The sequence below is a fragment of the Pavona decussata genome, unplaced genomic scaffold, assembly GCF_977016875.1.
Source record: "Pavona decussata unplaced genomic scaffold, jaPavDecu1.1 SCAFFOLD_59, whole genome shotgun sequence".
Lineage (NCBI taxonomy): Eukaryota > Metazoa > Cnidaria > Anthozoa > Scleractinia > Agariciidae > Pavona > Pavona decussata.
Window position 1 is genome coordinate 2,539,671 of NW_028145481.1, and position 27,830 is coordinate 2,567,500.

The 27,830-nt window shown below is 39.7% G+C and overlaps 3 protein-coding genes across 5 annotated transcripts in view; 2 read left to right on the forward strand and 1 right to left on the reverse strand.

The window, feature by feature from the left end:
• Positions 1–15,796: 15,796 nt before the first annotated feature.
• On the forward strand, positions 15,797–23,158 carry LOC146479431 (cyclic GMP-AMP synthase-like receptor 1). 2 transcript variants are annotated; one of them, XM_085111073.1, is made up of 5 exons: positions 15,797–16,194; positions 17,558–17,708; positions 20,635–20,786; positions 21,441–21,956; positions 22,021–23,158. In XM_085111073.1, the coding sequence occupies exons 1-4, from the start codon at positions 15,891–15,893 to the stop codon at positions 21,947–21,949; spliced, it is 1,116 nt and encodes a 371-aa protein (XP_084967199.1). In that variant the 5' UTR covers positions 15,797–15,890; the 3' UTR covers positions 21,950–21,956; positions 22,021–23,158. The 2 variants fall into 2 exon arrangements, with proteins under 2 accessions (XP_084967199.1, XP_084967198.1); XM_085111072.1 differs by having other exon boundaries at positions 21,441–23,158.
• A 131-nt stretch (positions 23,159–23,289) lies between these two features.
• Positions 23,290–26,333, reverse strand: LOC146479432 (uncharacterized). Its single transcript, XM_085111076.1, has 2 exons — positions 26,060–26,333; positions 23,290–24,221 (listed from the first exon to the last, which is right to left on the reverse strand). Exons 1-2 carry the CDS (start codon positions 26,197–26,199, stop codon positions 23,861–23,863), a joined length of 501 nt encoding a protein of 166 aa, XP_084967202.1. The 5' UTR covers positions 26,200–26,333; the 3' UTR covers positions 23,290–23,860.
• Positions 26,334–26,408: 75 nt separating this feature from the next.
• LOC146479433 (uncharacterized) overlaps positions 26,409–27,830 on the forward strand; it is a 13,948-nt gene continuing 12,526 nt past the window's right edge. For both annotated transcript variants that reach the window (XM_085111075.1, XM_085111074.1), the window contains exons 1-2: positions 26,409–26,550; positions 26,923–26,990. In XM_085111075.1, the coding sequence (XP_084967201.1) occupies positions 26,525–26,550; positions 26,923–26,990 (94 nt within the window). In that variant the 5' untranslated portion in view covers positions 26,409–26,524. The remainder of the gene's footprint in view (positions 26,551–26,922; positions 26,991–27,830) is intronic.

Consider the following 27,830-nt stretch of genomic DNA (forward strand, 5'->3'; position numbering starts at 1 on the left):
TACGTTGGCCCCAAAATTTTATTGCATATATTTGAAGGGAAGACGTTGCTCTTTAACTGGGGTGTACTTTTATGAAGTCTAGTAATGTACCATTGGCGATATTTTCATTTGAATATAGCCGATTTTTGTACCTGCCGAAATAGCTCCCAAAAGAGACAAGTAAAAAAATCGATAAAATATTCACCTTATTATTAAAATTGGAAATAACCATCCTGAATTAATCATAAATGTCTTCTGATTTCAAGTTCTAACTTGGCGTCTAGTTCTAGTTACGTTTTATATCCAAATCCAGGTGTTACCGATGTGTGGTAAAATGATCCCTGAGTGCCTTCCGAGAGCTGAAAAACCAAATTATTTGTCCTACCGCTAAAATATTTATTTGATTGACCTGAAAGTTACAAGAATGTGAATTACTTATCTAGTCCTTTCTTCTGAGAAAGTTTGAGGAATTTTATTTTTTCTCACCCAAAACACATTAGTTGAAAATTACAGACGGCCACTCTTAAAACCTAACCCTATTTAAGGACTGCGAAGGCGAAAACTGACACCTTTTTAAGGCCCAAACCCGGAAAATGACGCCCTATTAGGCGGGCGTTTTCACACTCCATTATTAGATAATACAATTTAGCTACCCTATCTAAGGACCAAACCAGGAATATCGTAACAAAAGGGTAAAAAAAAGATACCCTATGTAAGGACCGAGAACCTCAATAAAAACCTGATGTTACGTTTAATTTTTACCGAAATACGAAGACACTCCAAGTGCAAGGAAGAGCGGCTGGAGAAGTCAGAGACATTCTCGAAGAGGTGGTGAACAACAAACTTCTTGTCGATAGATCAACCGAAGAAACTACCGTGTTGGCCGATCAAAACATTAACACTGCTGCGATCACCGAAGAACCTCCTGAACGCACTATTCCAGAGATAAAACGGTGATGGACGACCCAAGCGAGCAAACAGAGCAAGATTCAATTACATCTGACCTTGCAGCAGTGAAAATTGAAGTCGACAAGCTTTGGAAAGCAGTTAACGCCATTCAAGGAAAATTTGAATTTGAATTGCCCGTTAAACAGTCCCAAACGGCCACATTGAATGAATATAAATTGAAATGTGCCGAATACGAAGATAAAATTGAAAGCCTTCAACAAGAAAGAACAAGCCTAATGGAAGAGATAAGAATCCTTTCAAAAGATCAAAACGTAACAACACAGCAGCATAGTGAACCTTCTGATGCCTGGCAAACTGTTAGGGCTAAAAGCCATCCCGACTCATCATCGGCCAAAATATCTAAACAAGGAAAGAAGAAAAAGAATGCCCAAGCTCAAGAACCACAAAATGAGGGCAAAAACGCAAAGGTAAATCAACAAGACACACAAACATCAAGATCAAATGAAGAAACGATAATCATTGGAGACTCGATCATCAAGGGATTGCGAAGAGATTTATTAAGCCAAGCGGCAAAAAGGCGCGTAACCGTAAGAAGCTTCCCGAGTGCCACGACTACCGATATGAAGCATTACCTTCAACTGTGCGTGGAACTGAACCCCAAGATGATTATTCTCCATACCGGTACGAATGATCTTAAAAGTTCAACTTCCCCGCGAGAAGTAGCAGAGAAGATCGTGGACCTTGGAAACATGATCACCTCAAGGTCTCCTGACACCCAATTAACAATCTCATCACTAACAACGAGACTCGATGAAGACTCACTCACAAAGAAGGTAACTGACTGTAACAAAGTTTTAAGAACCTTCTGTAACCAAAATGGATGGGGTTTTGTCAAGCATCCCAACATCGACGAGTCCTGTTTGAACGATAGTAAACTTCATCTTAATAAGAAGGGCATTGCTGTTTTAGCTAGTAACTTAGTGAATAATATTGTACATTGATGGGAATCTTACTTACTAACTGGGGCGACATCTGATTTCACCCCTATGCCGGTAGTGCCCAGAGCAATCCAAGTACTATCATTCCAAATTGCCGCGGATTTAAAATGGCAAGCCTGAATATTACCAGTCTTTTGAAACATATAGATGAAGTTCGCATTATTCTAGATAAACAAAACATCGATGTATTGGCCATAAATGAGACCAGACTAGACGACAATATTTCCGATCTAGAGGTAAATGTCCGGGGGTATGACATCATCCGGCGCGATAGGCCTTTAAATGGGAGATCCGGTGGCGGTGTATGTTTTTACATCCGGTCAAACATAAATTATTCGATCCGCAAAGATCTGCAAAATCAGCTCTTTGAAATTTTATCAATCGAAATACGTAAACCTAACTCGAAACCCTTTGTCGTCACTACATGGTATAGACCTCTGCATTCTCCAGTGGAGCTTTTTTCTCACCTTGACACTTTGTTAGGCAAATTAGATTCAGAAAACGTTGAACATTTTCTCATGGGGGATATGAATTGTAATTTGCTATCTAATGAGAATGTTTATGCTAAGGCTCTCCTGAATGTCACTGACATTTATGGTCTAAAACAACTTATCAATGAACCTACCCGGATTACACCTTCGACAAGTACTCTTATTGATTTAATTTTCACTAATCAACCAAACAATGTCAATTGTTCTGGGGTCTCTCACGTTGCCATTTCTGATCACAGCTTAATTTACGCTTACCGGAAAATTTCAATTCCTACTGCTTCCAAAGGGATTAACCTGGTAAGTTATCGGCAGTTCAAACATTTTAACAGTGCTAATTTTCGAGCCGAAATTTTTGCGCAACCTTGGGATGACCTTAAGATATTTTATGACCCCAATGACATGTGGAAGAAGTGGAAAGATTTATTTCTTACTGTCCGTGCGATAGCAAGCGAACGCGTAATTCAAAATCGGCATGGATAACTACTATTTTGAAAAAGCGAATGAATTACAGAGACCGCCTTAAACGTAAGGCCATTAAAACAAATGATCCATCCGTTTGGAACCAATTCGAAGTATGAGGAATCAAGTAAATAAGGATATTAACACTGCCAAACAAGATTACTATAAAAACGCATTCAGAAATTGCTCTGGTGGTCAACGCAAAACATGGAAAACTGTTAACGAACGGACTTCACGCAAGTCGAATAAAACCGTTATAAATGAGATAGAATACAATGGGCAAAAATCGGAAAACCAAACGGATGTGGCAGAAACTGGTTAAACTCCTTTTTTACAGAAATTGGGCCTAAACTCAGCAGACATGTAACGGAGGTTGATAACTCCTTCGCAGAGTTTCTTAGCGAAACTGATAAAGATTTCATGTTTGAAAAACAACATTTACACATGTTTTCTCACTCCTATCAAAACTCTGCCGGTCAAAGGCAACTGGTTTAGATAATATTTCTGCGAAATTATTGAGGGAATGCCCTGACTTACTCGCTGAATCTCTCACCGTAATATTCCGGGAATATTCAATCAATCCTTGATAACCGGTATCTTCCCTAATGAATGGAAATCTGCTAGAGTTACCCCACTGTATAAAAACTCCGGGAAGTGTACTGAGCCGACAAATTACCGACCAATATCAGTAATTCCAGTGGTGGCCAAATTTTTTGAACGCATAATTTACGACCAGATATATAAATATCTAACTAAGAATAGCCTCCTTACGCGTCATCAATCTGGTTTCCGCTCTCTACACTCCACGGTTACGGCACTACTTGAGGCTACTGATAGCTGGGTTTTGAACATTGATCGTGGTTTTGTCAATGCTGTTGTCTTTTTAGACCTTAAAAAAGCCTTTGATACAGTTGATCACGAAATTTTATTACGTAAATTACAATATTACGGAATACGACGGACTAACCATTAAATGGTTTGCTTACTTAGATAATCGAACTCAAATCTGTGATATAAATTGTTGTAAGTCAACCCCGAGATTATTGTCATATGGTGTTCCACAAGGAACAATTCTAGGACCTCTTCTATTTTTGTTATATATCAATGACTTACCGAATTGCTTGCAATTTTCACAGACTAGAATGTACGCTGACGATACCAGTTTGACGTTTGCTAGTGCTGACATTAACCATTTAAATAATTGTCTTAATTATGATCTAAGCAAAGTCTACACTCGGTTATCAGCCAACAAGCTTACTTTAAATCTAACAAAAACGGAGTTTATGCTAATTGCATCTAGGCAGAAGTTATCGAATATTTCTGAGAGACCCTCTTTAACTATAAATGACATGGCTGTGGAACAGGTAGCATCAGCCAAATCTCTTGGGGTCTACATCGACCCAACTTTGATTGGGAATGTCATATTGAAAATATCTCTAAAAAGATTGCTTCCGCTATTGGTGCAATTAAGTGCATAAGACATCTAATGCCATTTAATATTTTAATCAATGTTTATCATAGCCTTGTTCAACCTCACTTTGATTATTGTAATGAGGTGTGGGGAAATTGTTACAAAGGCCCTTCTGATAAACTTCAAAAGCTTCAAAATCGCGCAGCCCGCATTTTGATGTCCGCTGGATTTGATAGTAACTTGGATGATTTGTTCCAGGCACTAGGGTGGCGAAAACTCTGTCATCAAAGATTGGATAAAAAAATCAATTATCATGTATAAAACTCTAAATGGGATGACACCAGAATATTTAAGATCAAGCTTTGTTTTTCGCGATAATTTGAATTGTAGAACTGTGTTTCAGTGTACTGAAAACACGCTAACTCTTCCACAACCGCGCACTGATTATTTAAAGAAAAGTTTCTCATACAGCGGAGCTCAGTTGTGGAACAGTTTGCCAATAGAATTACGGCAAGCAACTTCCTTAAATGATTTTAAGACTAAATTGAGACGCCACAGTTATAAGTAAGATTTTCAGTTAAACACGGCCTCCAAGAAAAGCAGCATTTATTGTTTAGCTTTGGTTATTTTTTAACTTTTATAATCCTAGTTAGGTAGATAGATAGTTAGTTGATAATGATAATCTAAGTAGCTGATGGAAAAACTGTGTGTAAATAAAGTTATCCTATCCTATCCTATCCTATTCCGCGGCACGTACCTATATAGCCCATATATGGGAGTACCCCCCCCCCCCCCAAGGTTACGAACTAGATTAAATATTTGAAAATTAAAGAATCACAAGTATATCTTAACTTTCGGTTGTCAAGCCAACTTCCAGTCAGAGAATGAAATCTCCTCAAGCATTTTCTGAATGAAGTTGTCAGGGTAACCCCTTGACATCAGGCGTAATTTAAAATTACGGATGTTCTCTTCAAGTTTTTTCTGGGAGGAGTTTGTCCTGAGACGTCTCAGGGTCTCTCCTTGATGAAGCCTTTCTTAAACAAAGAAAATAACCTGATGAGAAAATGGGCAAATCGGACCACTCAAACGCGTTAGACAACGCACAGGCAGGCAAGAAACCACTAACTTCAAGGCTGGAACCCGCCTTTCCCTGAACATGTATGAGACCCGCTGTCCATCAAGGAGAGCGACTGGATTTTGTGCAAAATGAAGATGATGAGAGAGAAGAAGGATGTCCATCTGGAACTACTTTCTGAAGCAGACCAGCTCTCTGAGTACGATGATGAGTCCTCTGATGACAGTGACTCTCTCTTGGAGGAAGGTGCCGAGCCTCAACTTCCAAACAAAGAACTCAGTTCCTTTTCAATCAATCAATCAATCAATCAATCAATCAATCAATCAATCAATCAATCAATCAATCAATCAATCAATCAATCAATCAATCAAGAACTTTATTTCAACACGATAAGAGATATCAGCAGAGCTGGTGGGGTCGTGCATAAAAGACAAATGAGAATTACCAAAAACGTTTATACAAATTAGAATTAAGAATCACTAAAAACACAATCTTCAGAAATCTTGAAATCTATCTAAAATATGTGTAACTATTACCTTTGTTTTTGATCGTGGCAGAAATGGGATCGGAGTTTATTTTATTACTTTCAAATTTAGCAAGAGAACGTCAGTTTAAATTCAGCTAAAGTTTCAGCCATTGATATTCCTTTCTCGTTAGACTGTTCCATGCTATTGCACTTCGAAATCGTATGGAGTTTCAAATAAAATTCGTTTCTGGTCTTAGAAGAGTGATGTCTCCATTTTTTCTGCGGCCTGAATTCCTCTGTACAAACAACTCTTTAAATTCCGGACGCCAGTGACGGTGCAACCTTTTATACATTAAAGACGAACTCCGTTAATAGCACTTTGTACATTGTTTCCAAACTGCCCACTTCTGTTCGCGTTTAGACATTTTCGGCACTTTGTCTAAGGTCCCAAGGTGATCCATATACAATACGTCCGGCCCTTGCATGAAGTTTTTCCACAATCGCCACACTATCAGACCGCATGTATGGCAGTATCACTGATTCATGTAGAAGTCTTCTAATTGCTTCCGGGAGAGGAACCGCATACGTAGAAGTAAACTTAACTTGGACGCAAAGGAGTCTTTCTGAGGTTGTCCAGTTTATGATGTTGTTGCCAAGACGAAGAGCTTGGATGGAAGCAGTAAATGGTTTCCGCTGCATGATCATCAATTGCCTTGCACTTTTCTGGGTGTGGTACCAGCAGATTCCTAACACACCAGTTTCTGGAGTTCAGCTAGAACATTGTTTAGTGTGTTTGTGAACATGTCCATCGTTTCTGCAACACAGTATATTGTCTATATTGTTATATCGTCTGCAAACAAATCAGTTTTCGCAGAGCGTAGTGGCTTTGGGAGGTCGTTTATGAAGAGCGAGAATAACGTGTGTCCAAGGACTGACCCTTGCGGCACTCCGTGCGATATAACTTTTGTATAATTTTTTTCACAGCAGCCAGAACAAGAATTAAGCGAGCGAATGGTGAGGATGTCGAAAAAGGCATTGCTTTGGTTGTAGTTCTTAAACTAACTTACGTAACTAACATTGTTTAATTATAGAAAAAAAGTGAAAGGTGACATAAGGCGTGACATTTTTCTTTGAATCAGTGGAGTGTTGAATCCAAAGAGCTCATTCATTCAGTAAAAAGGAAAAAAAAATATATACCGTTCAACTCGGCAAACAAAACAGTTTGACAACAATATGTAGATTTGTAGGAATTGATGATTTAACTTTTTTTAGTTCCGTTTTCGTTGGTGTCGTCGTCGTTCACCCTCTCGTGTGCTGTGACTGTTCAACTTGGATAGGCGTGAATCAGTTGAGTATTGAATCCGAAGAGAGTTCATTTATTTTAAAAAGAGAAACCATGCTCAGCTGGGCAAACCAAACAGTTCAGTGATAACAATATGTAACATGTAGACAGTTGTCCTTCGCGTTCAGCAAGCTTACATACGGTCACAGGCCGCCCAAGCTCAAGATCATCTCGCAAAAATATAAGAGTTTGTATGAGGAGATTTACGATTGGGTTTAGGAGACAGAAATACTGGAAAGTTCTTAATAAAAATGACATACCTGCGGTGTACAATCTTTTTTTTATGTATATATATAAGAACCTTTTTATAGGAACGTTCATGCTGAGATTAACAAAAATTTTAAGAACACAGACCTTAGACTGAGAGTCAGTTAAGAACGTCCAGTCATTGCTCATTTGTTGTTTTTTTTTTTGTGTGAGTAGTATAAATGAAGGTAAAAGAAAAGTAAAACTGTAGTCTAACAGGACAATCAACTCAAATACTTAGGGACGTTTTTAACATCACCAATGTGGTTTTCTTATTGCATGATACTGCTGAAGAACAACTCAGTTTGTAGTCGAGCAAACAATGCACTTTGACTAGGTTTTCTGGTCACGTCCGCATTGATCTACTGAATTAAATACCATATCACACTTTAAGAACTGACATGTTAAGAATTTCAGAATAAGCCTCACCCTCCAAATTAGACGTTCTTATAATGGGGCACCAGTCAATATAAATCCCGTCCCCCTGACCCCCGGGACACAGCGGGGATTTAACGCGGCCATCACTCATTTAACCAGGCGTAAGGCGTTGGCCCCGAGGGGCGGGGAAATTAACAAAATGCCGGTTTGACCGGGGCCATTTACCGCTGGGACAACATCGGGGATTTAACATGACGGAACGTTTAATAGGTCGACTCCTTGTCCTTCTAATTATGTGATTTGAAAGAAAAACGGTCACAAACGTTTCCATAACTAGGTATGTGACTTAGTTTACCTTAATTACGAGACGTTTGAGTTACGGCGGGTACACGCACTAAAAGGATCGGATTGGAATTTAGTCACTCAAGATGGTCTATTCCGCGAATTTAAAATGTTATAAAATTGACGCTGTTAAGAGAGTTTATAAAACAGACCGTTTCGGCAACTCACTGCCTTCTACAAAACTTCTAGTTTTGTACCCTGAAGAAGGCAGCATTGCCGAAACGTCGGTTTAAACTCTCTTAACAGCGTCAATTTTATAATATTTTATATCGACGCATGTTCTCATTAAACAAAAGGTGCAGTTAAAGCGCGAGCTTTGTTGAAAACACTGTTACTAGCAGATTTCCCAGAAGCGAGAATAACAGACAACTTTGTTGGAATAAATTTGGCCACGGTTTGTGGCAAGTTTAATTGAACAAATTATCAAACTCATAAAACAGCAATAAAAATTAAAGTACAATCTCCTGTTGATAAATGGGGCGACAAAATTTCGCCTGGGTTGGACTCTGCCCACGCATCAGGAAAAAACGTTAACGTAACAGGTGGTGAAAATGGGGAGGAGGTGGGAAAGAGATTTCTGGGGATCTGTTCAATCTGATGGCGAGGAGAAGAAGGAAGACTACCTCGGAAAAATTTCTATTTCATAACCACGCTTTATCATTTGCTCTAAGCTCATTGGCTACCTTACGGTGCTATCCGCACCTGGTACGACCCACCTCCACCGGATTATCACGTGAACACCACGCCTCGATATAAATTACATTATGTCGGGCCATAATGTTTGGTTTTATATCGACGCATGTTCTCATTAAACAAAAGGTGCAGTTAAAGCGCGAGCTTTGTTGAAAACACTGTTACTAGCAGATTTCCCAGAAGCGAGAATAACAGACAACTTTGTTGGAATAAATTTGGCCACGGTTTGTGGCAAGTTTAATTGAACAAATTATCAAACTCATAAAACAGCAATAAAAATTAAAGTACAATCTCCTGTTGATAAATGGGGCGACAAAATTTCGCCACAAGCCACACTCAACTACGGAAATGGCAATGTAATGAGGTGAGAAGGCGTGCCGAGTCGTCGCCCATTGTCTGACCGACTCCACAGGCATCCCCACCCACTGCGGATAGAACCCAAAAATGACATATCACTTGAGACCGAAAGATACATGTCTAACGAGTTGCAGCCCAATGACTGACCAACGCAAAAAGTCTAAGAATAACAACAACTGAAGGCCGTAAACGTTGCTCCCTTGGGGCAACGGAAATACATATAGAATAACATAGTCAATAAAGGTAGAACGAACGTGAACGCAAAAGAAATAAAATTAAAATCAGGAAAGAAGTGATAATGCCAGCCGAGTCGCAGCCCAGTGTTATTCCGGCAAACTGTAATACCGTGGCTGGACCGACAGTTTTCTCCGGCGCAAGAGGGACGCCAATATGATTACACATTAAGATAAAATTTTTCAAGTCACGGTCGCATTGATCTCTAGTTTTGGCAATGAAAAGAAAATCGTCTAAGATGTGCAAAACCGCGCAAGCACCGAAATGGTTAATAGATAACCATTCAAGTGCCGTACTAAAGGATTCAAAAATAGCACATGAACTAGACAATCCCATGGCAAGAGTTCTGTCAAAATAGTATAAATTATCCCAGCGGATGCCTAATAAGGGATAGTCAGCGGGATGAATAGGGATAATGCGAAAAGCAGACTTCACATCAGTTTTGGCCATAGAACAACCCCTCCCTAAACGTTTGATTAACTTCGTCGCGTCGCCCACCGAGGCATACTTAACTGTTGAACAATAATCAGGAATAAAGTCATTGACAGAAGAGCCCTTTGGATATGATAAGTGGTGAATCAATCGGAACTCGGATGGGTCTTTTTTAGGAACAAGGCCTATGGGCGAAGTGTGAAAATTTGAAAAGGGGGGAGTTGTAAAAGGACCAACTATACGTCCCGCATCACATTCCTTCTGTAACTTAGCACTAGTGACTCCCGGAAGGTCTAAAGCACTCCTGAGATTGGGGCAATCCAAAGCACACCATTCACCAACAAAATTTATTCGAAAGCCAAAACGAACACCTTCAACAAGATAATTGCTTAAAACGGGATTATAACCCTGTAGCAAACTTTCAAGACGATCCACGTTTACTGGCGTTACTGGTGGACTGTGAAGAACCCTGCGTTTGAGGGCCTCCTCGCGCGCCTTTAAAAGGGGTTCGGGGTTGGGGTGCAGAACATTGGCTACCCGGATGTTGTGCCCCACACTTAAAACACTCATGTTTGAACTCACAGCCCGAACAGTGCTTACCGGCTTGGAACGCCCAACAAGTTCCTTTTGGGAAGAATTGCGAACGAAACCGGGAACGATTCTGCACAGCTGGTTTGTTAGTGGACGGTTGTGCTCTGCGAAAACTACTAGATGCCCGTAACCACAATTCCCAGTGTGTTTGATCCCAGGGGTATTGCTCTGGGGCTGATTGCCTTAAATACCGAAACTGTTCGTCATACCAAATCCAATCCCCAGCCTTGTGAGCCAAATCCCTTACTACGTCACAGTATTTCATCAACAGGGGGGTCTCCGCCTTAAATTTCTCAGAATAAACAGAAACAAAAATAGTAAAAGCAGAGACCCATTGGTGAATAGATTGAATCCGCTTGGAATTATGTAAGGGTCCTAGTGTTAACTGGGGGTGGATAACAGATCCTACCGAGGGTGACATAGAAAGGGATTATTTCCCTTCGTTGTGAGGGGAAGAGGATAATAACGCCCCAAAATCTACATATTCGTTGGCGAATATTTTCGCTTTCAGTTTAAAGCTAACCCTAGCACTTAGAGGGACAGATATACTCGTGAACGTCGTCTTCGGCCGGGAATCAGAAGAAACTACTGGAGAGGGTACGCCCCCTGTATTACCTGACGAGTTGTCCTGGATAATATCAATCACCTCCGCACTGACAGCGTCATCAAGAGCGCCAGAGGAACCCTGGGGAGACACAGGCAAAACGGCTGGTGGAGGTCTACTGCTTTCGAGAAGAACAGCTAGATTTTCTGGCGAGAAGGCAGTCTTGATGGCTTGAGAAACCACGGCAGATATGGTTGATGAAATGGCGGAAACGTCCAAGGAAACTGTGCCTCGGGTCAAAGAGGTGTCGTCAACACGGACTGGAACGCTCTCGGAAACTGTGTTCACTATCGAGGCTCGAGGTCTTTTGGCTCGTGTTGAAGTTGCAGAAGCCGTGGAAGTCTTAGCGGCGGCACGCTTTTTAGGAGGCATTTCTTACAGAATACAATTGATAATAAACAAGATGCCTATACTGGCATTTACGTGTGATGCCCCTTTGATAATTGTATGCTTCGCAGACTATTCTAGCTAAAAGTAATGGAATATTTTGAGTCACAAAGATAGCGTTATGTTGTTTCCCTTGCGTGACGCGTCTTATCGTTATACCGGCATTTCTATTACAATAACGTGGCCTGACTCACGTTTCTGGTTATGTAAACAAAAGTGTAAGATTACAAATTGTTTTCGTTTCATAAAAAAAAAACAGAAAGAAAACAGGCAAAAAGCTTTCCTAAATGGAAACTTTTAACCTAACCTAACCTCGCAACGTTTTTGTTGAAGCCACCGTCGCGAGAAGTAGAATCGACTTCTACTTCTTGCAGCAATTGCGGCAACAAAAAAAATTGCGAGACATGTTCATTTCAGAGCATGTTACCCTTGGCAACGATTCGTGCAACTTGTGTGCGAGACAAGTCGCAAGAAAAATTGCGTAGTGTAACACCGCCTAATCGGCCTTTAGGCAGTGCTATATTAATCTGTAAATGTGATCATGAAGTGTATACTTTTATGAAAGTGTTGCCGCAAAACGTATCAGAATCTTTGATTACAATTCAAACGGGGTTTGACTATGGTGGTCGTAACTAGACTGCTGGTTGCTTACGACGGCGGTCGCAAAGAGAGCTTCAGCTGTAACTACTATGATGTCCCATATCTTTTAACCTTTCTTCCACAGTTGAAATGTATGAAATTTCATACTCAGCCTAAAGGCACTGTGCTGTTACACTCGAAAAATTTTCTTGCAACGTGTCTCGCAATTTGTTGGGACACAAGTTCAGACCTCTGGAGATCTGAAATCTGGAGATTTTCCTTCTGAGTACCCCCCCTTATTACCCTACCCTCCCCCCTAAACAAAATTGATGAACTTACCCCCCCCCCCCCATCTTGTTGGCACAAAATAATTTAGAATTCACATAACACGAGAGCATTTTTTGTCCTGCTCTTTAATTGGTTGAACGTTTATCCAATCAGAAAGTCGTTTATATTGCAATGATGACAAAAAGCGTTTCCGTCAAAGTTTGTGGCAGATTGAGTAAAACAGGTATGCAAATGTAGCCATGACACAATATTTCTTAAATTTATGGAACATTTGAGTTGAAATACTAGCCCATTATGCAAAAAAGGCGCCAAGTCGCTTTTATCCGGGAGATTTAGTCACCCGTACGGGAGACCGGGAGATTCGTTACGTATCCGGGAGACTCCCGGATAATCCGGGAGAGTTGGCATAAGTGCAAGTTGCACAAATCGTTGCCTAGTGTAATAATGTTCGTAGCTAAAGATCTCGAATCTAAAATTCAAGATGATTTATGGCTTGATCAAGAGTGTTACCCTGAGACCGAGGTAGAAAACTTTATGCTAAAAGCTCTGTTAAAGGGACACTGTCACGGCGATTTTGCTATATTTTCGTCAAAATGGCTCAAATATTTGACAAAGAACCTTTTTTCTAACATGAAATTGCTGTTTGAGCACCGAGAAGGAAATATCAAGGTATTTATCCGGGGAAGAACAAACTATAAGCAGTTATTGACGACTTCTCTACAATACACAGGAGGAACTTGAAAAAACTGGCCAATTTTTTCAAGTTGCAATCCATTTCCATCCTAGCCATCCCCAGCAAAAGATAATTAATACTAGTTTCTGTGCATTTATTATTAGGGTTATTGTTAACAAAACTGAACCATTATTTTGACGATTCCATCGATTCAAATATGTTTTTTAGCTATTTAAAGTAACACAAAAAATCGGTGACACTGCCCCTTTAAGTGACCAGCTTCTATTGTTTCAGCTTTTGGTCGCTTATCAGAGTGCATTCTCGTAAACGACCAGCTCTAGTCACGCCCATTTTTATTTTTAAAACACACACAAAAAACAACAACAACAAAAACGACAAAAGCTGCCAACATGTTGCTTCCTGTGTTCCCAGATCGTTTTGTGCCCTTTAAAGACATCTTTGTGTAGGATAATGGCCGGAGACTGATCAGTTCAGAGAGGTTTGCTTTAGCAAAAAATTTAATCTGCAGCAGCGGCAACGAGGCTTCTGTTTTTTACACGGAATGCCCGCAGGGCATGACGTGTCTAGGTTTCGGTCGGGTATCCTTTTTTACGCGGGATGCCCTGAAGGGGCATACCGTGTCTAAAAACGGGTCGATTTCTTTTTTTACGCGGGATGCCCTGAGGGGGCATACCGTGTCTAAAAACGGGACGATTTCTTTTTCTTCGTCGTAGCTTCAAATCGGTACATTAATTTATTCATTAAACTCACCCCTCTCCTACTCGGGGTGTATTGTTCTGATTGTCTTCAACAGAAGCAGGCCAATCAAAATCCATTCTTGTCGCTTACATCGCGAGGGAGGGGACCCTTTCACCCCTACCTGTGTGACGTCAACGCATCATTTGATCTATTTATTAAAAACGGATTAAATTTGGGGCGATATTGTTTATAACATGTTCTGGACTCAAGTGTGCCGTTTTCAAACGGAAATTTCACCATTTTGAAGCGGCAAATCGAAAGAATAACTTCTAAGAAGCACTTGACATTTAAAACGGTAGAAATTGGTGAGTTCATGGCGAAGGAATCGTGCTTTGTTTGACAGTCCTTGACCACGACGCGAGACTAAAAAGAGGTCATTGAGAAGCTTACGTTATCGTAATGGAATTCCACACATTTCCGGTGAAAGTCTGAGTCGCGTAACACAAGGAAAACAACGTAACGCGATCGTCGTGACTCAAACTATTCCATTAGCAAGGATAGTTTTATCAATCGGCGAAGCATACAGTTGGAAAAAATGAATCAGCCCCAGCATCACGCGTAATGCCAGTAAAGCAGGCATCTTGTTTTTTCTTCGTCGTATACACAAATCGGTACATTAATTTATTCATTAAACTCTCCCCTCTCCTACTCGGGATGTATTGTTTTGATTGTCTTCAACAAAAGCAGGCCAATCAAAATCCATTCTTGTCGCTTATATTGCGAGGGAGGGGACCCACTCACCCCTACCTGTGTGACGTCAATGCATCATTTGATATATTTATTAAAGACGGATTAAGTCGCGCCATATTGTTTTAACATGTTCTGGACTCAAGTGTGCCGTTTTCAAAGGGAAATTTCACCATTTTGAAGCGGCAAATCGAAAGAATAACTTCTAAGAAGCATCCGACACGTAAAACGGTGGAAATTGGTGAGTTCTTAGTGAAGGAATCGTGCTTTGTTTGACAGTCTTAGACCACGACGCGAGACTGAAAAGAGGTCATTGAGAAGCTTACGTTATCGTAATGGAATTTGACAAATTTCCGCTGATAGTCTGAGTCGCGTAACACACGGAAAACAACGTAACGCGATCGTCGTGACTCAAACTATTCCATTAGCAAGGATAGTTTTATCAATCGGGGAAGCATACAGTTGGAATAAATGAATCAGCCCCAGCATCTCGCGTAATGCCAGTATAGCAGGCATCTTGTTTCATCGGTGTCGCAAATGTGCACATTAATTTATGCATTAAACTCTGTCCTCCCCTAGTAAGGATATTTTGTTCTGATTGTCTTCAACAAAAGCGGCCCAATCAAAATCTATTTTTCAGGCACATATCACGAGAGAGGGGACCCACTCATCACTTCTGTGTGACGTCAAATTATCATTTGATTTATTCATTAAAACTAGATTAAATTCTTCCCTCTCCCAGAAGGGATCTATTGTTTTGATTGTCTTGAACAAAAGCGGCCCAATCAAACTCCATTATCTGCGCGTATATCACGAGGGAGGGGACCCACTCATCTCTACTTGTGTGACGTCAAAGCAAATCATCATTTGGAAAAGTTGTTTTCGTTCAATGGCGGCCACATGTCTGAATTTAAGACTCCGGATCTGCCGTTTTCAGAGAGAAAACCAACCTTTTTCAAGCAGTAAATCGAAATAATAACTTCTAGGTAGTACTCGACAGTTGAAACGGCGGAAATTGGGAGAGTTCACAGCAAAGAAAATCCGCTTTAAAAAACAGATCGAATGATCAACGCGAAGGATTAGAGCTAGAGGAGGCCAGACCAGTTCAGCGGGGTCATGACGTTATTGCATAGTTATTTCTGGTATGATTCCTAGTAACACAACGATAAGTATCACGCAATATATCTGAATAAAACCATTCAGACAATTATTTCAATGGCCAAAGGAGGATATTTTTTAAATATCTACGAAACATACAATGGGGAATAATTGGGGCTACATTAAGCATTCCGTGTAATGCCATTAGAGGGGCATCTTGTTTAGACAATGGTCCTCTGTAGCCAAGGCACTGGGTACGAGTCTGTAACGGAAGTCTTTAGGAAGCCTATTTCCCAGAAAACTACCGGAAGTAAAGGCAAAAAGACACGCAGAGGCCAAACAAGAAAATTTGCTTCAGTAAGCACTTTTCATTGAAACGTAGTTGAAAGAACGAGTTTTCTTCAAGACGAAAATGAGTAGAGAACGGCTAAATAGCGCCTTGAACCGCTTCACCGATAACAACGTAAAGCTAAGGAAAACCCAAAAAAAACAAGCTTTGGAATTCTGGCAACCTATCGTTAAACGCATTGTTGATTACGTGAAGAGAGATGATCGCTTCGCCAGAATACAAATTTTCCAAAAAGGAAGTTATTACGACAGGACAAAAGTGGGTGAACCCGACGAGTTCGATTTGATGTTGGTCATGGACAACTTGGAATTGGACGATGCTCCATACGAGGATGACGAAGACGATGGAATGAGCGAACCGCCAACAGGTGAGTCCTATATCCAAGTTCAAAACGCGAAAGGAACGCATCGAAACTTACTGCTCAAGTACCTTAATTAATTTAAATGTCCTGACACATTACGATTTCATCTAGACAACCACCTTGTACCGCTTCTTTTTCTTCATATGTTCACTTATTTTCTTTTCTTTCTTTTTTTCAATGTTAATGTGGCTCACTCAGTGAGCAAATTGTATATAGATTTCTGTAAACTGTAATTAATTCTTGTAAATTAGTCTTCTCAATACCCGCCTAGATTAGCTCTAGCTACTTGCGGGTTTGTGTTGTCTTTGAATTTTATGTTAAACATTCTTGAATAAACTTGAAACTTGAACTTGAACAGCATAATAAACAGGACTACAGGAAAGTAGGAAAGTACTGCTCAGTAGCTTTCAGTTGGTCATACTTCAGGAGTTTATCCACAGACTCAAAAGTTAGAACCACCTTGTACAACACAATAAACAAGACCACAGGAAATTACTGCTCAGTAGCTTTCATTTGAATGGGTCAAACTTCAGGATTTTATCCACAGAGTCAAATTTAGAACCACCTTGTACAGCTTAAAGCTTTCATGTGAATAGTCAGTCTTCAGGATTCCATCCATAGCCTCAGAACTCAGAACCAACACCAGCGTAAAAAAAATCAACAGCAGTACAGGAAGGTACAACATAGTTATTATAATACAGTACCACTGGAAAGAACTGCACCGTAACTTTCATTAGGGTGGTGACACTTTAGAATTTTGTCTATGGGCTAAGCAGTTAGAACCACTTTGTACAGTATAAATATACACAACACAACTGGAAAACATGTCTGCTCATAAGTGGAACCTAACCCCCCCCCCCCCCAGCATTTGAATTTTTTAAATTTCAAATTCTCCCTTCCCACCCTAGCACCAAATTATGACAGTCAAATGCACATGCCACTCTCAAAAAACAAATGTTACGATTTTGAGTTAATACATCATTTGGATTGTTGGAAACTAGTTCCTTCACAATTTATCTATGAAAGGTTACACTTGTTGGCCTGCAGGAATTTGTTTAATCATTTCAGGGTCTCCCCCACCCCCCCCCCCCCCCCCCCAGATTTCAGGCTATGGAATTATATCCGCAACATCATTACACTCAGGTTTTTATAATACCTTCTGACTTTGAAAACAGAGCAATGTTTGTAGAGATAACCCATTCTGATGAACCAGTCTCTCACAAAAGCAATATTTTCCCATCTAACTTGTCTCTGGATCAGGGTTATGTTTATTAATTCCTCCACATCTCAACCTATTTGTGATTTGATATATCCACCTGTATAAACTAAGATATACTAAAAGTTATTTTAATGTGTCCTTTATGTGCAGGGTTTACCAGAGTAATGCTTGACAGGGGTGATGAACGACCGTGGCAGAGGGAAGGCTGTGTTAATGCTAAGGGAATGTTAAGTGCCTCGCGGGTCAAGTCAGTGTTTGCAAGGCTTGTCAGAGATGCTATTAGAGACCTTAGATATGAAAGGTAAATGACTTTAAAGTGGAGGCTTGAAATGGAAATGATGAGCTACAGTTTTCAGGGGCGTAGCAAGCCATATTTTTCATTTAAGCCCAAGCTGTACAGCGTAAGTCATATCTTGATATTAAACTTTCACCGGGCCATCGTCCAACGTACGAAAAGGTACTTTTATTAGTTTTATCCATAGCAGTCTACGATCTAATGCTTTAATTAATACAGACGCACAGCTGATTCCTTTTCCTTGTGGGATTTTGGTATATTAAAAGGAAAATTTTAAATTAACAAAGACCGCTTGGCATGATTATGTGCATGACTATTACGAACTAACCATCACTCAAATGCAAGCCTTCTTGGTTTGCTCGCACAGAAGTCGCTGATGATTCTCTCGAGGGTCAATCAGCATCTCCCTGTATGCGTGCATAAGAGCCAGAGATGATAGTCGCTCTGTCAGCATAGTCGACCGCACGTATCTTTTCACTCTTCTCGTGGTGCTTAATGATCTCTCTGGTGTATAAGCAGTGGACACTGGCATGGTGAGGAGAATAGTAAGCACGGTGGCAACATTCAGATAGAGATCTTCACTTGTGCAACTCAGTGTATCCTCCAGGTTGTTTGGTTTGTCCACCTCTGGAAGGCACCCATCTCGCGATACCTGATAATTGCTTGGACACCTCTGTGAATCCCTGCCTTGTTTGCCGCCCCATCATAGCTCTGTGCGCGCATGTGGTCAATACCTATCCAGGCTATAGCCATGCTGGGCCTCTAGAAACCTCTCGGCTAGCGCCTGTCTTGTGGTACTCTCAGCTTGTACAAACCCAAGGAACACCTCCCATACCTGCACCTTCTTGTTGTCCTCTCATGTGTGCACAAAACGAACTCAAATAGAGAGTATACAAAATAGTAAGTAGTAAGTAAGTAAGTAATTTATTTAGTGTCAAATACACAGGGGGTGGTCTCCCAGTCCCCCGAGCCACAGGCTCATGATATAAGTGTTTGACAGTATAAAAAAAAGATAATAACTACTAATTAAATTAAAAAGTAACATCTAAATATAAATAAATAAAAATAAATCGGGTCAGAGGCAATTGCTGCATTGACAGCCGTTAAAATTTAACTTAGTTAAAAGTCTCCGAAAGGATGATGCATTAGGTGCGTTTTTTACAGCAGATGGCAACTGGTTCCAGATGTGTGAGATCATGTACGCATATGAGCCATGAAGGAATCTACTATTGTATGAAGTTTGTACAACATTTAGACCATTGCTTCTAAGATTATATGGTGTAACTCGGGATTTGAATAAATTGGCTACATAGCCTGGACCATTCTCCTTGAAACATTTAAAAAATATCATCAAAGATTGTTCTATGCGTCTATGTTCCAATGTATTCATGTCTGCCATCCTAAGAATTGATTCATAATCAGTACTTTTCCCCATGTTCATTATAGTTCGTAGACCATAATAGTTCGCATCTTCCAGTTTCTTGTTAAGTGTTTTACCTATACCCATAAGTAAAGAGTTGCAGTATTCAAAATGTGATAATAAAAAGCTCTTATAAAGAAGCAACATAGTGTTTGCCGGTACTAAGCGCTTAAGGCGGCGAAGTGCGCCTATCTTAGAATATACTTTCTTCAGCATGATACTTATATGTTCTTTAAAAGATAATTTGTTATCTAAACATATTCCTGGGATCTTTAAGTGGTTGTTAATATCAACGGGAGTGCCGGCAAACTCCAGGTCATATCGATAGGATGAGTTCCCAAGGATCATCGCTTGGGTCTTGTCCTCGTTAGCCTGTAGATAGTTAGAGGCAAACCAGGAAGATAGCTTTGCCATGTCTTGGTTTAATAAATGTTGAAGAACAACTGGGCTATAATCCGCCGTATATTGAGTTGTATCATCTGCATAGAGGCGGAGGGAAGAAACGGTGACAGTTTCGTTTATGTCATAGGCTAGTCATAGGCTAGCGCCTGTCTTGTGGTACTCTCAGCTTGTACAAACCCAAGGAACACCTCCCATACCTGCACCTTCTTGTTGTCCTCTCATGTGTGCACAAAACGAACTCAAATAGAGAGTATACAAAATAACACGCTTTATTTAGTTCTCTTGCTGATTGGTCAATTGGAGTCACTGACAAGCATTTTGAATGATCAGCTATGTCCGTTCTACTTTCTTTCTTACAATTACAGGCGCTCAGCTGTCAAAGCCGCTGTAAGGCGGAAATCAACAGTGAACTAAATTTTTGCGCGCAAAACTATTTCAAAATTCTATAGTAACAGTTCTATTTGTTTACCTGTCAGCATTTTTTAACATCTAATATTAAAATCCATTAATTTATTTTTCAAAATAAAATGTTGATATAGCAGGTATTTGCTATTAAATAGTAAGCAAAAGAAAATACAGCCTTACGGCTGTTAAAAAAAACTAATTACGAAAATTCTTGTTAAGCCCGTGCTTAATGGCTTAAAGGCTAGCTACGCCCCTGGTTTTAAGATATTTCAGAATTTAAAAAGAAAAAAAGAAATTGGCATACAGGGCATTGCATCCTCTAATGAAAAGTTGAGGACCCAGATGGACTACCTTCCCTATGTAATATGTTGCATGATAGGTGTTTTCCTGAAAGAACTAGGTGTGTGGTGCAGCGGTCGATCTTCACCCTGCAGCCTAGCGGCTCCCAACCCATACTAAGGCCCACACCCCACTTCTTCACTGATTGCAGGCTGAGAAGTGAGCTGTGAGCCATGGGGGTGCTTTTAACAGAACCCACAAAATCTTATGTAATTTTATGTTCATGATTGTACTGATTGTGTATAAAACATGGTTTCTTCGGGTTACATAAAGTGCGTCCTATGCATAAAGTACAAAACTGTACTTGAATACTAGAATACCAGTATGTCATAGAATTACACATATTACATTTTTTTTTATCAATAGCATTGTTTTTGTCATGCCACATGGTCCAGCAGTTACCCTGGAAATAACCAACAACAGGAATGGTAAAGTTTATTCTGTTGACCTGACTCTTGGCATCAAAGACAAGTCATGGCCTGAAGATGCTGATGAATGGAGGACAAGGAATCGTCAAGGTAACTTAAGCAATATAGCAGTTATATAGCAGTACAAGCATCCAGATAAACAAGCAATCATTAATGTGTTAGTAATATACAAGCTGTGACCCACTTCTGCAAAACAGTGATTGTAGTTCCAAAAACCATGTCGGTGTGTCTGGTGGGTTTGCCTGGGTGAGCAACTTGTGCTAGTGGCTTAAACTTTTTAACAACTGGATCAGAGTCCAGAAATGTTCAATGTTGTGTATCCTTCACCATGATAAACTGACATTTACTCTGAAGATGTTTGCAAAATGTCAAGCATAAATGACAGTCTTCTGATACTGTTCGCAACAACCTTATTTTTGTGTGGGTGTTATTTGAATGAATCTTTGAAAATTAATTCAACGCTCTGTTTTTGACTGGAAGCTTTGTACTTTCCTGCAGTTTCATGAGCGATTCATTGAGTATTGCAAGGAACTGTAAAGCAAGATTTACACAATTTCTAGCCGTCACATCAAACAGATTGGGCAAATGAAGAGTACGAGTTCTCAACTAGATGATCTCTTTATAATAACATTAGAGGAACTATTAATGAAACTCTTTGGCTCAAACTTTTTTTTTGGTCGAGATTTCTTGAAATAATACATAAATAAAATCAATAATAACATTTTGTATTAAAATTTTACTCAGGTTGGCCCAATCAGCAACTCGTACGAGAAATTTGTCAAGATGGGTGTTACCTTGTTACAAAGCAGCCTAAAGGATCCAATGTTCCTAATCATGAAGAGGGGTTTCTCTGGGTTTATTCCTTCTCAGCAGCTGAAAAGAAGCTATTTCTACAAGGCAGCCATGGAGAAGCAAGCTCTTGTCGTAAACAGGTCTTGCGTATACTCAAGGCACTTAAAGAGGAACTAAACCTGCAACCCTTGAAGTCATACCACCTCAAAACCATGCTTTTGTATGAGTGTGAGGCTGTTCCCCAACCAGGGCATTGGAGCTGTGATCGTTTGGGTGAGCGCTTCATTGGCCTTCTTCAAAGGCTTGAGAATTGTTTGTTGCAATCAAGGTGTCCTCATTACTTCATCAAAGATTTCAATTTGTTTGAAACATTCCCTCGCCAAAGGTGTTCTGAATTGGCCAGAAAAGTACAGCAGATTAAGCAAAGCCCAGAGCAGGTCTTGAACAACCTCATTGGGTAGCCATACCGTAATTGATATCAGAAAAAGCCAAGGCATTTGTTACACTTTTCATTTAAATAATATAACCAAAGAGGTTGATAAAATTCTGCATCTAGAAGAAACCAACTGCCACTTAGTTTAAAGGTTTTATTTTAATTAGTGCAATTTGATTACAGTAACGTCGTATTTATTTTATTCTTATGGGAACATAATATAAAAGTAAAATATTGTGAATGCACAAATTTCAAAAGCTTTTTGAGGTTTACACTGTATCTCATGGTTATGTGATGTTGCTCACCAAAATGCATGTCTATTGACTGTAACTGTCACAGTAAATATAAATAATATTATAGCCCTTTCCTTAACCAGCATGTACAAGGCAGTCAGCAGCCAGCTATCATGAGCAGGAACTACTAAGAGTGAAATTTGAACTACCTTCTAACAGGCTGAGAAAAACTAAACAGCAACAACGATAAGAGACTTTCTTAAGTTTATGGCAAGTTACCTACCAAAGGTTTTACCTACCCTGTGTAGCCAGCTTCTCAAAAGCTTAATTATGGCTCTGTTCCAACAATGTTGACCATGAAAGCTTATGAGCAGTTAAAAATATTAGGCAAACCCAAGGCTGATGCCTAAGAAAATTTTTAAGGAGCCCACAAGGGCAAAAGAGGAGAAGTTATGACCCCAATATGTTAAGTGTTAGGTGCTGCTGCAAAAAATTTAGGCACCCAGAGGATTTTCTTGGTGCCCCTGGCTACTGGGTTACTGTTAGGGAGTTTGCCTTTCCATTCCTACATTTGACCAAACGTTCCAGAAAAATTTAAATGCTGAATGAAACCATATTTTCCAGTTAACTGCAACTGACTTTAAGACAAACCTGCTCCATCCAAGAGTGTTCCACATAAACCAAAGTACATCGTAACACAATCAACCTACATTCGATCAAGTAGGAATGGTGGAATGGAATAGAATTTTCGAGCTGTTCCAGTTTTCCATAATGATAAGAGTACCTTGTGAGCTGTACCTAAACTTCTGAAATTTTATTCCAGAAAATTTATGTTACAACTGTAAGTTAAATAATTTCCTCACCTGGAATTTCTGTAATTTTTGATGGAATGGCAAGCACCTCCTGTATTGCTGTTTATTGATGTATAAGGATGTTCTAACTTTTGACTCTGTGAATGAAATTCTGTTTAGTGTGATAAGTCAAGTAAAAGCTACTGAGCGGTGTGTTCCTGTAGTCATTTTTATTGTGCTGTGAAATGTGGTGGCTGTGACAGACTGCCATCCTATCCAGGGAGGAGGGGGGGGGGGGGGGCACTATCCTGAGTTTTTTCATGTTACAGAAACTAGGTGTAACCTTAAACTCTGGCCATGTCAACTGCCTGTGGCTTGTATGTGATTTTACCTACAGTACCCCTTTTAAAATGGTTTTACAGAAGGAGGGCGCCTATGTATCTTTAGGTCAGTCAGTGGCAGTAATGTCTAACTAGGTGAGCCAGAGTGTGCAATGAATTCAATCTCTAAACAGACAGCTAAGTACAATGTAGGTTTACAGTGCAAATCTCAACTTTGATAAGTTACACTGTAAATTTGGTAGCCAACCATTGAACAAGAGCTCAAACTAAAGGAAGAATAATTTGTCCTGTAAACAATAAGACAGTGATGGAGTTAGACGCTTTTTTTGTTTTTTTACAAAAGATTTGTCTTCTATTTTCCTTTTCAAAGTTTAATTAATAAAAGTGTTCTCACTTTTCAGATTCACAGCTTAATGCAGCTGAAACATGTAGTTCAGACCGGGTTTCATGTTTTCCCAAGGAAAGGCGTTTCAACATTATATTGGAACCTCCACAGTCCTTCCTGTTAAAGTGGGCAGAAAAGGCTAACCTCTTTCCTACGTTACCATCAACTAATTTGAGTAAAATTAAAACATTAGCAATAAACAACTTGTTTGCGAGGTCCTTTCCAGTCAAAGTAAAATCTTGTGGTGTAAGTCTTTGGAATATGAACATGACGGCTTACTTTTGGTTTCGGAAACACTTCCCTTCTGATCTCACTCATTAGCATGCCGTTTTCTTTACACCTGAGAACTTCCAACATGAGATACTTTAGTTCTATGGCTGTTCTAGAATGCAGCCATTTTTCCTTCGTGTTGATGATATAGTTGTCAAATCCTCCAGCCTTGTCAATACATCTCAGTGCATGTGTGCTGAATTGGAATCTCATGTACTGCTCCAACACTTGACTGTAATATGTCTTGCGAACAACATTTGGCTTCCAAACACGCTTGGTTCTGTGAAAAAAGGATTGGTACTTGTTAGTTAAGGATTCTTATGAATCAAAGTGAAATACACATGATCGATCATAAACAGTCGAACCTCCATGTGTGACCACCTCTTGTAAGTGACCACCTTAATCCAAACACCAAATATCTCCCAGTCATAGCTATATATATAGTTGGAACCTCTCATAAATGACCACCTCTCACAAGCAACGGTGACCACTTTTTGAGGTAATGGTACTATTGTTCATTGTTTTTAACCCACTTGACATATGTACAAATGGTCTGATCTCCATGTTTGCTGCATGTACCACTACTCGGAGTTTATGAGGAACTTTTAGTGACAATCTAGCTCTGCTTGTATTATAATTAGAAAAATGCATGCAATAAATTCTCTTAGAATAAGTAGATGTATCAGACCTGTTCCTGGAAGAGACCCCCTCTGGTTCGACTCTAGTAACCAACCACTTCTGTAAGCGACCACTAAATCTTAGCATATTGGGTGGTCGCTTACTGGAGGTTCGACTGTATGAGATCTTGTGATAAAACAGTTTATGAGTAAACTCTACAATATTATTGCCGAGGGTTTTATTCACGACAATATGTTATTATTGGAAGTGACTTTTCTTTTGCTTAGAAAGCAAAATTACTCCAGATATCAAGCTGTATTTGGCACTGGTTATCATATAAGATATAAGAACTTCACAAAACAGAAGAACCAATGCTCAACTGATTTCTTTTGTGTAGAAGACTGAACTAACTCAAGGAAAGCCTTTGAGGTCCTAAACAAGTGAAATCAGTCAAGCTTGCATATTCCTTTTGTGTAGGTTGCTTGCCTTTTAGCCAATAAATCAAAATATTTATATCTTTCTGTGGTAGTATGTATATACGGTCTACGTATCAGGTATTGTAATTTTATCATAAATTAATTGTATCCTAGTGTAATTTAATGTAGGTCCACATAAACGTTGTGTTGTCATTGAGGGATGTGGTCTTTGTTCAAGGGCAGTGTCCGTTAGTCTTGTTGCTGTGATATGATGCATGTATTCAGTGCTGTTATCTAATTTGGGAAGGCAGCCTCTTTGAGTAAATATAGGACACTTTAACACCTTGCTTATTCCCACAATAGGACATTTGCCTGTTTTTTCAAAACCTCTAGGGGTGGCACTGAGGATACAGGATGGGCATTGATCCATGACTTAACAGGCAAATTAATTAAATCATAGTGAATAAATATTCAGTGGAGCATCAAGACCTCCATGTAAGTGGGGAGCCCATTCTCAAATGCTTAACTGGTTTCTCTTCATGAAATGAACTGTTGCAGTGCCTTGGTCTCAGAGACCTCAGTTTTGGTCTACAATATAAAGGAGGCTCCCCGAGCTCTGCCATTGATTAACCTTGCATCTCTAGAGTGGCTAAATCTTGCTGGCAATGACTTCAGTTCTCCCACAGAGTGTTATGTTCAAGTTTTGGAATTTCTGTTGTCAGAAAGGAAGGGTGCTCCACAAATGCAGTTTATTCTTGCAGGTTTTATTCCCAGGGTGATCATTGCCATCCTGTTGTATGGGTGTGAGTCCTGGAGGATGACCAAAGGGGAAAAAAAGAGGCGCGATGTTGTCCTACGCAAGTACGTATAGTTCCTAAAGAAGACATAGAAGATTCATTGGCCAATGCGAAAAGAACGAGGAGAATTTGGCATGTTATCCGGCCTGGGATCGGACACTGCTGTGCACTGGCAAGATAGACTGAAATGGCCAGAACTCGTTTACCACTCTTTTACACAGCGGGGGAAGAGGGACTACGCTATTTTGGGGATGGGATAAAGTTAGTTTTCAAGACTATACTCTTACTTTTTTCCACTGAATGTGGTCTCGTGGCCATACATGTATCCTTTTCCATGATAAATTCCCTTATGCACTTGTTCTGGGAAGGTTTTAGCGCGTTTTGGGAAATTCTTGAACAGCATGAAACGTAGACCAAGAAGCACCATGGTTTACACAGCTGAGAAAACGCTCACTTTTTGAACTTTTACTTGCAAATAGAAAGTAAACAGACCAACACTTTCAATTTTCCAGAACGCACAGCTGAGCCCCTGTTTCATTCCGACAGCTGTGCTACAAACTGCTCATGCGTGTTGTTGTTACCTCTTCTTGAGAACGAGTCTCTTCTCCGCTGGACAATTGTATCGTGGTAACCATTGTTTTGGCGCCAATTCATTTTCACGAGACTTTCACGATTTTTACAAGAAATTTTCAACAACAATAAAAGGTTTTTCTGTTTTTGTTTTTGTCCCTTGAGTGTGTTCAAGCACTGGTATGTCATTGGGGAGAAGATCTGACAGGTAATAAGGTTGTGAGGAATTGTAGTTATTTCCAGAGATGTGAATATTCTGTACCATAAATAATCATGCGATTGTTTGGCTGGCTTTCAAATGCTACCTCAATGAAACGTTTAGAAATTTATAACACTCGCGAAGCCTCATGATCAGTTATGTTACAATTGCAGCTGAAGTTTATGATGTTTGTGATATCGCCTTTTAGAAGAAGAGTGATTTGATGTTTTTGCCAAATTTAATGTGGAACCAGCCCCCGACGATTGCCCTAAGCTTTTTTTCGACAACTTTAAGACATTTTGCACTAAGCTTAGTTTTAATTTGGAAAGACTAATCTTTGAGTGAAGTTTAACTATCGACTGTTCCAATGTCTCTTCGCAGAGCGCGCAAAAAAGTCGATTATTCCAAGTTTTGTGATGATGAAGGTGAAAGTACAAACAATAGTGATGGTAAGGAAGCATTTTCCATATTTAATATCATATTAGGCTTTAATATAATAAAGCAAAATGAAGTTGTTGAATTTGATTTACACACTATTCAGTTCACCTTTCCTTAGAATCTCTTGGTTCTTAGTTTTTTTGTATACATATTAGTTTCATGCTTGTCAGTCTTTGATTTGTGTACTTTATTACTCCATTTTCAACCTCCTCACCACCGCTGCCGCTCCCCCCCCCCCCCGCCCCAGCAGAAGCTTGTGCAAGGAAGCGCCATTTTGCTCTGCAACCATAACCATTTTTAAGTTAAAATCTTTGATTCTCATGCCCTGTTAAAAACAGAATGCCTAGTTACAGGATGGTGCTACAGTCACAATTTATTCAATCAGCAACATTTTTCACATTATTGTGCCTTCATACTGTTGCTAGGGAAAATGGTTACAGATTGTTTAGTATAGGAACATAGACAAAGTTTTGCCTGTTGAAAATATATATTTATGATTGGTTTGTACCAAAGTTACTCCATTCTCTACAACAAGGAGAAAATATATTAATTTACCTGTTTAATAAGACAAAAGACTCTGAAAAGCACATAAGTATGAAATAGATTATTTCCATAAGGGTCAATTAAGACAAAGACAAACAGGTAACCCCCCATGGTGACGATCACTACGGCTTAATTTTGTCTAATTGTTGCCTACAGGACATTGCCATATTAATTTTTAAAGCTGTAAACGGTATGTTACCGGATATATAAGTGACTTGTTCGTTGTACGTAATAATGTAAAGTGCTTGAGAGGCACCAACAAGCTCGTAGTCCCACTTAAGAAAACTACAAACTTTGGCTTAAAATCT